The 16,252-nt window shown below is 34.0% G+C and overlaps 1 protein-coding gene across 3 annotated transcripts in view; it reads right to left on the reverse strand.

Moving 5' to 3' along the window:
* Window positions 1–16,252, reverse strand: part of Ncam2 (neural cell adhesion molecule 2) — a 448,375-nt gene that overhangs the window by 77,456 nt on the left and 354,667 nt on the right. For all 3 annotated transcript variants that reach the window (XM_063224717.1, XM_063224714.1, XM_063224716.1), the window contains exon 12: window positions 14,708–14,881. In XM_063224717.1, the coding sequence (XP_063080787.1) occupies window positions 14,708–14,881 (174 nt within the window). The remainder of the gene's footprint in view (window positions 1–14,707; window positions 14,882–16,252) is intronic.

Here is a 16,252-nt window from a genome sequence, read left to right on the forward strand (position 1 = left end):
TCTTGCTGTATGTTTCTGTGTCACTACCATACCCAACTATGGAAGAGCTCTGTCCAAGAGTTTCAAGTTGAAGCAATTTCATAGAACACCATCCTTACTGGATGAGATGAGAAATACACTAACTTTTCACTGTCAGGTTTAAGTTGCCAAAAGTGGAGAGACATGACCCATCTTCAAAGCACACTGCCTTCATTATTTAACGATAGATAATGCTGCAGTGGCGGCATATGTCACACAGTGGAGGAGTGCTGCTTTTTTGGACTAAAGTGTGGGAGAAAAGTATAAACAATTAAGAATGCATTTTAGAGAGTAAAACTGCTATTTCTATGTTACTGAAGGCTCTACTTAGGTATAGATTTATTTTTTAAATGATAAAATGGAATTACTTTACATTTTAGTAGGGGGAATGAAGTTCTATTCATTGTCATTGGAATTAAGTTTCAAAGAAAGCTAATTACATGACATTAGGTCCCAGGAAAATTTGTGAATTCTCTTTTTGGAACTCTAGAGAAATAAGAATCAAATTGCTTAGCTTACTTAATTGAATTTGAGCAATAGAAAGTAAAACTGTATATGCATTTGGAAGTAGATAAAAACTATATAACTTTTTATGAAAGTAAGCAATTATAGTAATTAAGTAATCCTTTCCTTCATCTCCAGTAATAGAAAAGAATCAAGCTTCCCCCATGATACTGTTTTCTGATGTGCAGTTAAATTAGGGAGATTGGTTTGTATCTTAGTGTATGAAGAGATGAACAGGGTAGAAGAATAGATAAGGATTATATACTTAAGTTACAAAGACAGGTAAAAGATTTTTACCAAAACAATCATATCAACTTCACATTGAAGCACAATTTATGTTGTATCTTGAAGGACAGATTAAAGATTTTAAGGAACAATTACAGTATAGCCATAGGACAGGAAACTGTAGGGAAATGAGGTAGATGAGATGTGTAATGTTTGCCTCACGTTTGGTAGTTCTAGGTTTGTTTACCAGCATGGAAAGGTGGGGAGGTGGGGGAGAGGGAGAGACAGAGAGACAGAAAGAGAGAGAGAGAGAGAGAGAGAGAGAGAGAGAGAGAGAGAGAGAGAGAGAGAGAGACAGAGAGAGAGGCAGAGAGAGAGAGACAGAGAGAGAGAGAGAGACAGAGAGAGAGGAAGAAAGAGGAGGAGGAGAGGGAGGGAATGGGAGAGGAGAGGGAGGGAAGGTATTATGAAGGATGGAAGACTACAGGAGAGAGGATAGGAAAAGAGGAGAGGAGAGGGGGAAAAAGAGATGAGAAGATGGGAGAGGAGAGGAGAGGAGCGAAGAGGAAGAAGAGAAGATCAGCACAAGTTTGAAATCATGTGTAGGCCAGCTTGGATGTGCCAAGTATTAATGTAAGACCATGATAGAAGACAGACTAAGGGGTAACATTTTAAAACTCATTGAGCATATAGATATGCATAAATAGAGAAACGTGTATAGAACACAGTCTGTAAATACAAATGTATATACTGCAGTATTTTCAAGATTTTATTATTCAAATTATAAATTGCATCATTTGAATAGAGAAATAGAAAATAATTTATCTTTATCATCCTAGTGGTATGTTCTTTCTATAAACCCTGGAATAAGTACATTTTATTGTAACTACTACTTTTATATGTAACAGTGATTTTATTAGAAGGTAGTGACAAAATCAAATCAATGTATTAATCTACAGTTATCAGGAAGGCTCCCAGGTATCAATAAGTGCATAAAGCACCATGAGATGACTAGAATAAGAAAAGAAAATAATATCTTCATAGGGAGCCCTCAAAGAGAGAATGATGGAAACACCTGCTCATGGTCCATAGAACTCTGATGACTTCTCTCTGACTCTTTTCTGTTCAGTTAATTTAAAGACAGTGACCATGGGGCTGATCTTCAACTACAGCAAGCCCGCCCTTCTTTTCAGAGTATTTTCCTTTGCTTTCACGTGAGTCTTCCCTAGGCTGATATCTTCTAATTGTTTGAGAAAGGAAGCAAGGAAAGAAAGAAGGAAGGAAGGAGAGAGAGAGAGGAAGGAAGGAGGAAAGAAGGAATGAAGGAAAAGAAAGAAAGAAAGAAAGAAAGAGAATGAAAGAAAAAAAGAAAAAAGAAAGAGAAAGAAGAAAGAAAGAAAGAAAGAAAGAAAGAAAGAAAGAAAGAAAGAAAAAGGAAGATGGAGTTAAAGAAGAAGTGAAGAGGGAGCAGTAGTTGAGAACTAGGGTGCTGTCAGTCTCTGAACTGTTTCTTATCATGAATGTCTATGGCATTCATCATCTCTATGATGCTAAGGTTGAACGAGGGCATCAGAACTTTTCAAACACAAACCATTCAGTAAATAAAGGAAAGGCTCTAGTCTTCCCTCAAGTCAGGGTTTATGTATATACTATAATACAAAACTAATGAATGATTATAAAACTGGCATTAAGCACCAAGTCAAAGAAAGGTTATAGCATTTTAGCCATAACTTCAAAATTTTTACATGCATAAAAATTTTAAATATCTTCCAAATTGCATTATCAGTAAAATTGACTATCAAAATAGCTGTGATGGTGAATCCACATAGAGATTCTTTACTGCACATGCAACGTTCTAGAAAATGTATTTATGCTGAATTTTAAAGTGACTATAAGAGTAAATTCTTGCATGCAAGAGATCACCTCTAAGGTTTTTATATTTCTCAGAACTGTGAATACCTTCATCCTCCTGCAGATTAAACTCTTGTAAAACACTCATGAAATATTTATGCTTAATCCTCACTACTCAAAAATGACTTTTCACATATTAATATAATTTATTAATAACATCTGTATTAATTCATAAATTATATATAAAAATGCTCATTAATTTTATTTAAAAAATTAAAAATCACTTGATAGGCCCACTTTATTGTATGGGAGAGACTAAGCTGAATACAGAATTGTGTTCTAGGTTTTGATTTTTAGAGAGGAGGTGCTAGCTGAGAAGTAACTTTATTAAAACTGTTATTTCACTTAATTTTCTTCCCAGTTTTGTGCCTTCATACTTGATCGTTATAGTTTAAATTCATTAAACTTGCAATTATATATAGTACTCTAGTTATTCCACTTTGAGTATAATTAAAAACTGTACAAAATACACTTGTTTTGAATTTTAGCATACAGAAACTTTTCCACCAAATGCAATTTAGCACATTTTTTCACTGAAATTATGGAATTAGTATGGATTATTTTCCCCTTTCTTTGAAATTCATAGGAGTTTATTTCACTTGTATTTTACATAAACAGATGATTTTTTACAGTCAATTTCTCCTTTACCACATGAAATATAGCCATTTAGAAGCTTTTTTATACAAGTGCATTTATAGTGGAAATTGTGTAATCATAGAAAACACTTCTTGTACAGTTATTTTAGTCCCCAAAACTCATTAAAATTTTAAAATTTGTAGTTGTTTAGACCACTTTAGATTGTTTAGACAAAACAGACAGCAGTAAACATTGATTTTTTAAATCATTTCTACACTAGTGAAATTGAATAGTATGATAGAAGGAAATCCTATTTGACTCAGGCAACTGTAAACAGTCAACTCCATTAAAGGAGACACTGAATAATAGACATTTTTATTCATCACTTGCAATGAAGATACTGGGAAGGGATAGAAAAGCTACAGATCTCTGCACAGAATAAAGATCTTCTATAATGGAAAGGGGCTACTGCTTATTGGTTACTTAGAAACAAAAAATTTCATTGTCAGAATTTGTACCCAAATGACTTGTTAGTAATTGGTATGTTACAACATTTCAAAATATGGTATGATGCAAATTTTAAAAATTTAGTAACAATCATAGGTTCATGTCATGGTACAACATGAATCCTTTATTCATGGTCTATAAAAGATGCCTGATGATGTATCTTAGGAATACTCACATTAATGTATGATATACAACTAAGAAAACAAGCACAATAGTGAGGATAAAAGAAAACACCACATTTGTTTTGTTGATTATAATATTTGTTGGTTATAATATGTTAGAGGAAGAAAAAGATGGACCTGAAGGTTTGATCATGGCATGTATCATGCAGCACCTCCTCTGAGATAACTTTCTTTTATGTCTCAAAGAGATTTTCAAATAATGTAGACCCTAATCAATCTATTTAATTAATTTTAATGCAACCAATATTTGAGATGACAAAATTAAGACAAAAATGTCAAGCTATATCTTTGTGGCATATTTTTCTCTCTCTCCATTTTTGTATTATCAGTAACAAGGTGTAGACTACATGGTATCTTACTGTATCATTAATTACACTGAAATAATAATTTTTGTTGTTTTATTTTAAATAATTATTTGGTTTAGTTTTGAGTACTAACAGAAAGATTTCCTAATCTTCAGTTATCATGGAAAAATATTTATACGTGGTATTTTGAATAAAATGTTTCTACTAATAATAGTAAGTTTTCCCTTTAGGATTTATAATTCAGTTTCAAAAGACCAATTTTACATATTTAAATATGTTAAGAATTTAAAAAAAATAATTATTATATTATATATTCTGTGTATAGAATAGTATCACATGAAGAAAATACATTCTCAATTAAAATGAATACAGAAATTATTGAATAAACTTTCAATTACATTATCATAAGTGTTATGGATTGAATGTTCCCTCACATCTCAAAGTGACTGAAATTGTAATCCACAATGCAATTGCTTTATAATTTGGGGCTTTGGAAACTCATTAGGTCCTCAGGATAAAGCCCTTAAGAGTGAAATCAGGATCCTTATGAAATGGGCACAAAACACTTTCCTGTCTGCTTTTCCACCATGTAATGACAAAAATGACAGTATTCTGAAATCTAGAAGAGGATCTTCAACAAAACAAGAGGTTTTCCATAGTGAATTCCACTGTGAAATCTTTAACAATTAGAAATTATTATATGGTCTTTTTTTATTCATGCATTAATCAATTGTTTTCAAAGAGAGAAGGCACATTACAAAAAACCTTTAAAGTAACATTTTATAATGAAGTCCATAGTATAGTTATTACTAATGTGTCCATAATGATTTTGTTATTTTGATAAAAATATCATGGAATGTTGATATGAGTGAATATGATATGAGTGGTATCTGTACTCTTCTATAAAGCAAAGCTATTTCTAAGTAAAATTTCCATTCTAATAACATTAGATCAGTGTTTTGAAATCAAGCTGTTAGAAATATTAAATGCCAAATCTCTACATCAAGCTAACTGACACATAACGTTTATCCAGGTGTGCTCAGAGAAATTCAAGTATGGCATAGTCTTAAATAAAGCAGAAATTTTATTGCACAGCTATGTGAGTGACAGTTACACATATTTCTTCAGGCAACTCTTGCACTCTAAGAAATTTTTGTATTTCATTAGCCAATTCTCAATTTTCATTGTTTAAGTCCATGACTGAGTAGATGAACATATATATTGTTGTACTTGAATGAATGCACATATACCTGCTCAGGTTTTTATTGAGAATAAAGTTGTTTTCTTTGATACTTCATTCCACAACAATGTTTCTTTTTTAAATTTTTTAAAAGTTTTCTTAAATTGTGGCTGTCTTTATTGTTTGCACTCTTTGCAACTTGCACATAAGAACTCAAAAATCTTCCCTTTTTTCCAATTCAAGCTTCTACTCATATGTAGTTTCCTGATTCATAAGGAATAAGCATAATATATATTCAAGGCTATACTTTCCAATAATCATAGAAAATGTGTTTAAAATGAGGAAAAACCATCAAATTAAGAATGATATTCTACAATATGTATGTAGATTTTGCATCACCTTTTTATATTAATATGAACTTTTGTTGAAAATTAAAACCTGAAGAAAAATTCAGCATGTACATAACCATAACAGTTTATAAACTGAATTCACTAATATTAAAATGAATGTGGATGGATGAAGATATGCCTATTGCAATTGCATCCTGCAGTCACATCGAATGCTTAGTGAAACTATGCAGTGAAAGAATGGAAAAATCCCACTGTGATATTATTTCCAAGTTTCACTTAGTTATTTGCAAAGTAAAAGTTATGAATGAGTGTTCCATTTATTTTCAGTACCAGTTTTCTCCCTAATTCTGGGGGGAAAAAAGACTTTCTATTGCAACCTTAGGTTTGAATCATTGGTTTAGTTTGGAAGGATTTCTATGTATGATTCTCCCTAGCTATGCTACTACAGAGAATTATTTTGTGATGTTAAAAATAATTTGACATTTTAAAATGTTAATTTTTCAGTTTTTATTTTGGAAACAGAAAAACAGAGTAGCTATTTTGTAAGATCATTATTTTCTCTTCATTAAGTGCCCAATGAGGTGTAAACAGTACACTAACAAAATGTTAAATGATATGGCAATGAGTGTGTCAGACAGGTCCTTACTCCAAAAATACTTCCTATATTCTGATACTGATTTCTCCCTCAAAAGTAAAAGTCAGAGTGTTACTTTGTGCATTCCAATAGTGTGAGCTGTTGATTCCTCATTTATTCACAATTTCCTATACTTTGGCATTAGTAGCATGTCCAATCAGTGATCAGCTAAATTTGGAACAAGAATATAATAATGAGGTCTCTATTGTACTTTAAACATAGGAAGAGATACAGAATGATCCAATGTAATTCATAAGAAATTGATTAATGAAGGATTTAGTGTTAGAATCTACTAACAGAAAATTTTGATTGTAAAACTTTTCTGTCAAGTAACATTTAAAAAAGGAAGAATTGATATATGTTTCTGAATGACAACAATTGGATGCATATACATAATAGTACATGACAAGTTATAAATGTTTACAAACAAGGAAATATTACTGAACATCAACTCAACTCAGTCATTCTAATTGAAATAGCTAAAAAAGCTATAATATTCATGAATTTATGGACCTGTACTTACCTATATAAATCTAAACCTATTTTCTACTGAATACTTCAAAAGAAAGCCAATATTTTAAACTTTAAAATATGTGACTGAAACAACTTAAAATTTACAAAATGAAGTTCCTGCCTTGTGCTTCTGAAAAGTGCAATTTATAAATACTTAGAGATTCATACCCTATTTTTTATGATCTTCTAACTGACTATTAGAATTTCTGTGTGGTTAACAGTGCATTTTAACAGTCTTATAATTTTATAGAAAACTCTTTTATTCATTCTTTCCTTTGCTCTGTATTTCCTTCTTCCTTTCTCCTTTTCTAAAAAAAAATAATATTCTCAATAACCATGTTGTTTCTGTTTTCAAATTCAAATTTAACTGGGTCAGACAAATTACTCCATAAATTTTGTACACAATTATCTTCCACTGGCTTCCCAGTGCACACATACTGCAACAGGAACACATGCAAACTACACTTTCATGAGTGTGAGAGAAAGACAGCAATACCTTATACAAGGCAGTAGCTTGTTTTCTATTTTGTCAGTTCTAAACTAAATAAAGAATTAAAACTGTACAGTATTCAATAGCATAGCTTTAGAGTCATACTCGGTATGAATTTTAGCTACATTAGTATTTAATAAATAACCTACAGAGATGTTGTAAACAGCATGTTTTGCCTTGGTTCTCTCCTTAATATTGATTGCCTTCACCTCTGAGTGAAGATGTATTGATTTAATTTTTAGTATTTAGCACAATGACTAAACTAGAATACAACCACTGGAACAATTTAGCTGTCTTTAATGTTAATAGCTTGAGCACTGTTATTTTGCCTCAATAGGAATTACATGATCAATATAGTATATGAGTGAAGTGAATAAATTGGGAGAAATTTAATTTTCAAGGTACAGTGTAAGTCCCCAGCAAGGAAATGTTTACATTCTATAGCAGCAAGAAACAATATAATCAATAAAAACTATTCTTGGAAATACTTTGTTGCAAAAGAAACTGTAGAAATTAATAAATCGTAGGCAGTATCTTGGTTTTTGCCTACTGAAGCTAATTAAAAAAAAAAAAAAAAAAAAAAAACTAGCTACTCCAGGTGTGCAACTTCTAATCTAAACAAATGTCAGCTGACAAATGGGTTTTGTCTAAAAGTAGAGATTAATTTCCCTTTAAATATACAGTAACTACATTTTCTTATGTGCCAAGTGAGGCATTTCTTCACAAATTAATATTGTCCCAATCTGGTATTTGGATGAAGTAACAAATAACCATAGATTCATTGCTACTGAAAAGACATGAATATTGAAAAACAAAGGAAGATGATGTTTGTGGTCTAGATATACACGTTTATGTACACAATACAGTACAGGATGTATTATATTTTTCTCTTGTTTTAATTTTAAAAATCTTTATTTTTATAAAGTTAATATGTGTATCACAGAAAACAAAAATAAGAACAACAAAATCATTTTCAGTCATTACCAGCTGAGTTGGTGGTGTCCTTCTAGGTCACATGTATGCATACACAGTATGCCATTTTGTGTGACAGAGATTGTACAGTTTTTGCCACATGATTCTACATATCATGAATATTCACTCATTCAAAATCCCAAAGCTACAAGAGTAGTTTTGATAACCATGAATACACTAGACCAACTTGATCTGTTAGGGAAAAAAAAAACAAAACAACAACAACAACTGTAATGTTGTCTTTTTTTGGGAATGAAATTTTTATTTAAGATAAAAATGGCAGCAGGCTTCTAGATAGACATATTGGCTAAGTTACAATATTGCATTTACTTAAAGCTCAATTTAAAATGAGACCTAATGATCTCTCTTGTTGCTTAGCTAGGGAATAAATTCAAAGGACAAATAAGGTCTCCTACAGGTACAGGGGGCTGTCTTGACCAGTTATGCCCTTCTTAGAAAAGCTTGCACAGTTATCAATGATGGGACAGGACTATGAAAGCACTGAGTGATTTAGATTTAGCCCAAGGTAGTTTATACTGAGGATATGTATTTTGTGAGTAAATAGCTCTTCACCGTTAGCTGAATACAACCAGTTTCGAGGACTCCAATTCAGACTGCAACCCCTTCTACCTCACCAAGGCTCTGTTTGCTTTTGCAGGAAATTGGAGCTCTGCTCATCTCTTTGTATACTACTGAATAAGAGTGTACAGATCGGTTGTTCAGAGAATCAGAAGGTATAAAGGGTGCTTGGTGAAGCAAGCATCTTAATCTATCTTTGGAAACAATACCTTGTCCAAAAGAGCAATTGCAAACATACATCCCAGTCCAAATGGAGTTAAGTTAGCAGCTTGTCTCCGTGGCAACTTCTTATACTTGTGTTTCTCTTTGGTCACTTATCTCTATTGAAATAATGGGAGCCATAGCAAGAAATCCTTAAAAACATGTTTTTTAAAGAAAAGCAAGGAGTTTTACACATCAGATGAAATTGGACCATCACTTGAGATATAATGTGCAAATTTAGCATTAAGAAAATCAGATTACAAAGGTGCACTCAATTTCACACAGAAGGAATAGATTCAGCTCTGCAATAAGAAGTTTATGGAACATTGAATATTTTTTACTGTTCTAAAATTTTCTCTTTTTTATTTGGCACTAGGGATCAAACTCATGTCCTATAATTTTCAACTGGAAAAATTCATAAAGAGAACAAAGAGACATTAAATACCAAACTTCTGGGAAAAGGCTAGGCATGTCCCACAGGATTGAATATGAAGCTGTCCTAGACCTGCAGCCACGGCCACAAAACTCTGATCATGCACACATCCCGCTGCCTTACAATATATAAGCAAAAGACCAGAGGTAGAAGAACACCCGAAATGGGACTATTCTAGCACCCAGGAGGCTGAGAGCTTGAGGCCAGTCTGAGCTACAAAGTGAGTTCTAGGCCAGCCTCAACCACATAATGAAACTGTGTCTCAAAAAAGACAAAGGTGAAGGACGAGAGAGAGAAAAAGGGAGAGAGAGAGAGAGAGAGAGAGAGAGAGAGAGAGAGAGAGAGAGAGAGAAAGAGAGAGAGAGAGAGACAGACAGACAGACAGACAGACAGGAATCAGAAGTTGACTCTCTTACCTCATAGAGGAATCAGTCATATCTTCTGCCTAGGCTCCTCCTACTAAGTAAAGATAGTTCAACAAAATGAATAGAAGCCATGGGATTTTTTTTTTTTTTGGCATTTTCATTCCTATTTGAATTTGTTTTTACAGAGTGTTTGCCTCAAAATGTGCTCTATGACATTTGACATAGAAAAAAAGTAGAGAAAGAGGTCACCTCTGTAGAAATTAGATTCTTATGACTTAGCTTAATAAGACTATAATTTCGCTTTGGGATAAAAGACATTGCACAAAGCTGCTGGACTCTTGATTGTACTTAACACAAAACTTCCTGAAGAGGGAAGGGTGCTTCAGGAAATTAAAGGCAGTTGTCTTTTAATCAAGAACATTTTCTCCAGAAAAAGGGCCTTCCAGTGCACTTGGATGCTTACACACTTCCCTAAGAGGCAGGACTTAAAGGATGAAGTTCATGACCCACAGGAAGCACAGGCAGCAGACAGAGCTGAAATGGAACCATAGCAGCAGAAAAATAAGAGGTATTGGACTCCTGTCCTGCATCCAACAGAAGAGGTGGTTCATGTGATATTAAAGCTCTTGACACTAATACTTGGAGTTCAGGAAATCAGAGCAGATGTGAGTGCAAATTTAGATATTGAAAGTTTTGAGCTGTGGAAAATTCAATTGATTTTTTTCACACTTAACATTCCATAAATACACAGCATATTATTGAATAACACAGAGTCACAAAGTTAAGCAGTGATTGGGTTGAAAAAATGCTTATGTTATACTGAGTTGAGTTCATGAAACAATTTTTCATAACCATGCCCTGATTTAAAGTACTTGTTAGCATATTTATATAAGAGTGAGCCAGGAAAATGGGATGGAGACATATTCCATTTTTTCTTTGATCATACTCATTGTGGGGATACTGTGATTCTTACAGGTCTCTCATGAGACGTATTATATGTGCATAAAGAATTTTTACTGCCCAAAATCAAACATCATTAAAATGAAATAATAAGATTTGTGTGCAGACAATATTTGAAGAATGTAGCAAATAATGGAAAACCAATAGAGTAGTATTTCTGATACTATTATTATCAAAACTCGTATGCACCCTCAATGAAAAATGAATAATTAGATATCAGAATAAGTATTATGCAAAAAAATTCATTTATCTAATCTCCATGTTTACTTGGGTTGGTTTCTTTATGTGTTCTTGACCACAGTGAGTCACCCTCAACTAGGACAAATTACTCCACCATGAAAAGTGAGCCTGTCCTCAAAGCAGAAGCCATCATCTCACTCAGAGGACCAAACTGGTCCCTCAAGCGATGATGATTCTCCCAGAATCTCACAAAACCAGTCCTGAGACATAGTGCTACCTCAGTTCACAAACTTAATTTATTCCATGATTCTGGTTGCAAACCACATACACTCGCCCCATAAAGTTTGATGTAAATAAGGTTAATCCTTTTAAAGAATATGTATATTTTCCAACCACCAAAATATGAACCACAGTACAGTATCATATGAAGAGAGAAAATACTAACCTTGTTTGATGCAACCTCTGGCATGGAGAAAGGAAGGTGGGTGGGGAGGAGGTTAATATTTGGAGAGAGAGCCCTCCCCATGAGGGCATCAGGGAAATCTCTTTCCAGTTTCCTGTCTTCTTTCCTCTAAGCTACACAGTAAATTTTGATTAACAATCTGTCTAATGTCACTTGAAAATCAAGTGATTTTTCCGTGATGTAAAACTCTTCAGAAATGAGAGACCACACTACTTTTCATTAGATTTCACATTGTTCATTGCTGTTATGTTGGATGGTGCTCTTCAAAGAAATTCTGCCACTCGTTCCATTTTTCCATAATGGATTTTGTCACATCACTGCTTGCCCCTTGCCCGTCTTCTTTTTTAGTGAAATGCTCCTCACAAGTGCCTTCTACTGCTTACTCCTATGTTCTGCGAGTTCTTCCACCACCAGCTTTTCTTTATGGTCCTCAACAATCTCCTCTATAGATGCACCACAGATGTGCAGACCTGTCCTCTTACCCATGGACAAACTCTCCTCCATTACCTGTGCATCAGACCCTTCAAAGTCATGCTCACTGACATATTCTGGTTACAATTTCTTCAGGCTGAGTTTAAGGTCTAGAACATGACACCCTCCCAGGCTTTGTCAGCAAAGCCAATGCAATGGAAGACCCTGAAATGTTTGTTCCAAAACTTTCAGAGATAAGGTCATTTCTTTAGTGACATTAAAACATCTGTTGAAGAGCACCTTTGTGTACAGCTTCTTGAAATTTCAGATCACTTGCTGTTCCACTAGGTGCACAGGAGGTAGCACATTGATTTGGAGGAGATATGACCTTTATGAAGTTGTACTCAGTGTCCAGATCTTCCACCAAGGCTAGAAACTGTGCCAGGCATTGTTTATCAGAGAAGGGTGTCTTTAAGGAAGGTGGTGGTTGTCAAAAAGATATTGCTTAATGGTGGCAGCAAACAACTTGTATAGTCATTCCAGGAACAATCACCATGTGACTCAAGCTTTCATTTTGGTTTTTCACAGGACAGTAATCTGGCCTTGGTCATATTGTGTTCCTTAAATGCCCAAGGGGTCTGGGAGTTGTCCACCAGAACTGGCTTATCTTCAGACTGGTGCTTGCATTCACACACAGGAAAAGGTCGATATGCCTTTTCTTGGCTTGGGTCACAGCAGTGCCTTTTCCTCCTGAGTGGTATAGATTCTGTTTGGCACTTTTTTCCAAAAGAGCGCTGTTTCATCAGAACACTTCTGAATGACATATCCTGCCTTCATGAATTCTATGAATTCTTTCTTATAGTTTTCTGCAACAGTTTTCTTAGAACTGAAAGCCTCATCAGGTTTTATCACACAATAGATACCACTTCTCTTGTGGAAATTATCAAATCACACTCTACTGGCTTTAAATTCACAATTTTTGCACTTTTTGAGGGGTTTTGTCAGTAAATCACTACTTTTTATATATCCTAGTTTCACAAATGCTAATATCTCCAGCTCTTTACAACACAAACACAGTAACAAAAGACTCCTTCAAAAGAATAAAGACTATTGACTTTGCCATGTTGTACTATGGAGCCCAAAGTGTCACACAAATACCATGTGTATGCTTTTATACAATTCCCTTCTTTAATTCAGTGGCTACTTTCTTCAAAATCTTCTTGTGCTGTACACTTGTATATTACCTTCATTATATACACATTCTTTCCACCTTCATTACTGCTCTGCACTTTCCTTGGAGGCATGCTGGACTGAATAATCCTGTATAGTACTGTGCATGTTTAAAAGCACACAGAAAATGCACATGATGGTGCTCACCTGTAATAAAGCACTTGGGAGTTTGAGGCAGGAAGACTGTTGTGATTTCAAGACCAGCCTGAGCTCAAGGCCAGCCTAAATTGCATAGTAATACCCTGTCTGAAAAAGACCAAAAAACCCAAAACAAACAAAACCACAAAAAGTTTCACATAGCAAGTGGGCACAGATCTGTCTTCAAATGCAGCCTCAACTAGAGGAAGCCATGTGTCAGAATGGAGACGATGATCACCTACCTGACTTGAGTTCCCAAATGGAAGCAAAACTTTATGGAACACTTCTGTGCACAAAGTAAATTCTTTGCAAACTGATTTTTTTTTTTTGTCAATCGAAGTATTGCTGTACTGATCAATCACAGACAACTTTACTAGGATTAACTAAATTGCTAGATGTACAAAATCCTCGCTACACAGCACCCCTCGCCAACCCTTGTCCCTTATCCCCTTTTCTATAAAACCCTTAAGCTTTTGCAACTCTCTCAGGAACTGATCTTAACTCTTCATCTGTGCTTCCCAGCATGGAAATCCAAGTTAGAGCTTCTCTCCCAAGCTGAACCCTTCATGAATTGCACTGTGGTGCTGGTGGCCCAGCTTGTTCATCAGAAATTCCAGACTAAGACTTTTGCTCCAAAATTTTGTTGAAAGTTCTCTGTTTAATCGTCAGAGTCTAACAAGGCCATTTCTTCTTATTTCCTATCGTATCTTTTCCTTATAAGAACACAAACCTATGTTTTCACAACATGGTTAAATTCTACATTAGTGAATATAAACTATATAAACTGTTGATGGTTTTCCAAATCAGTTAATAATGTTATTCAGAAAGATTTATGATTTAATCTTTGGATTTTGAAAACACATGTTTAAAAGCTTTAAAAGAAATTTTAGGAGATGGATAATTTTTATATGAATGCATAAAAAAGCTGCCAAAATTTTATAGTGTGAATTTCACAACTATTTATGGAAAAATATTAATAGAAAATAAGTCTGTGTTTCATAATATTTAGACATCAGATCTAATATATTAGGAATTTTCTACCAACAGATTTTTAAAGAGTAACAGTTTCCCTAGGAATAAAACTTTCACGATTCAGTCTTAATGAAAAGTGGAGGGAGAGAGTGGAGCTCAGTACCTGAATGTAAAAAGCTCTTCTTTCCATTCTTGGTATCTCAAAAAAAAAAAAAAAAAAAAAAAAAAAAAAAAAAAAAACCATAAAAGAATAAACAATAAAAGATGGAGATATTTTCACTATGTATTTAAATTATACTTATGGAGCATAAGACAGTGAAAAATTCTTCCTATTTCCAACACATCGAAAGAAAAAAAAAAATGTTGAGGGAATCCGTGTGAATTAATGAGAACATGCTGAATGCTCACTTTGAACTCCGTGGGACCGGACTATTTTCCAGGTTTCTGATGCCACTTCTTTGACATCCACTTGGTAGTGGTGAATAGGCACACCTCCATGGGAGTCCGGTTTGTTGAAAGAAATCTTAGCTGTGGTCTGTGACAGCTCTATCACTTTCACTCCATAGGGACTGGACGGCACATCTACGAAGGAACAAACACAGAAACAGAACCCAAGTCATCTGAATGGCTATTGGTAAGATGATCATTGTAAGACTCACACTCCTATGGAAATTATGAATAAGGGAAATTTGCTATCTGCATCATTTGTTTCAATTACAAAGCTCACTTAACACCTGGCTGAGCACTTTAATTTGGAAGAATCAATGAGGAGTCATATACTATTATAGCAGATAACAGTAAAATATTCAGGAAATAAACTGTTAAATATTTATTGAGGAAATATTTGAGGTCTGAGATTTCTATTCTATATAAACATTTTTAGAGTCAAGGCAAATAGGTTTATTGATTTGTTTAAGTTTGTGTGTAAATAAGCTTTCGTGTGTGAGTGAAATGAAAACAGACATAGGGAAAGAAAAAGAATAACTGAAATGTAACAGTAAATAAATATATTATTTAGCATTGCTATAGATAATATTTTGAAAAGTATAGATTTGTTTATCAATGTTAAATTGCTGAATTTAAGGGAAGTATTAATGTCTGAACTAAATAATATTGTAAGCTGTCAGTGATAATATCATTTATATCACTTATATCTCACTTAATTACAAAAAACTTTCAGGGTTCCTTTCCTCCCTGCAGCTTTGCCTGCCTCTGTTATTGATTTCTTGATGGTAGCTATTCTTTATGCAGTGAGCTGGAATCTCAGTGTTGTTTTACATTTCATTTCTCGAATGACCAGTGATGGTGACATATATTTACTGCCTACTCATTTCAGATGCTTATCTTTTTTTCATACTGGGAATCAAACTCAGATCTTGCACTTGCCAGTTGGGCACTATGCTACTGAGGTATATTCCAGGCCCCAGATACTCATTTTTCAATTGTGTCCTTCAATTTGAAAGACTTTTTTTGTTGTTGTTCTTTATGTTTTCTACATATTCGTTCTATATGAGGAGTAGTTGTTAAGACCTGGTTCCCATTCTGAGGGTTGTCTCTTCACTCTGTTGTTGCTTTCTTTTGCTGTGAAAAAACTTTTATTTGATGTGATCCCAGTTGTTGATTCTTTGTAATATTTCCTGTGCAATCAAAATTTTTATGATACAGTCTTTACCTGCAGCAATGTCTTCAAGAATTTTCCTATTATATCTTCCACCAAGTTGTTTCTGTCTTTATATTTAGACCTTTGAATTATTTCTATTTTACTTTAGTGCATGGTGAGAAATATGGGTCCTGGTTTAGTCTTGGGCTTGTGGAAAGCCAGTTTTCCCAACATCATTTATTAAAAGGTTATCTTTCTTCCAGTGAGAGTGTTTGGCCCCTTTGTCAAAGTACAGTAGAGTGTTGTTGGAGTTGTTTCTGCATCTTCTGTGAATTTGGTTCTTAATTGTAGAA

This window comes from Cavia porcellus, unplaced genomic scaffold, assembly GCF_034190915.1.
Source record: "Cavia porcellus strain 051 isolate PalLab524CR breed Dunkin Hartley unplaced genomic scaffold, mCavPor4.1 scaffold_15, whole genome shotgun sequence".
NCBI lineage: Eukaryota > Metazoa > Chordata > Mammalia > Rodentia > Caviidae > Cavia > Cavia porcellus.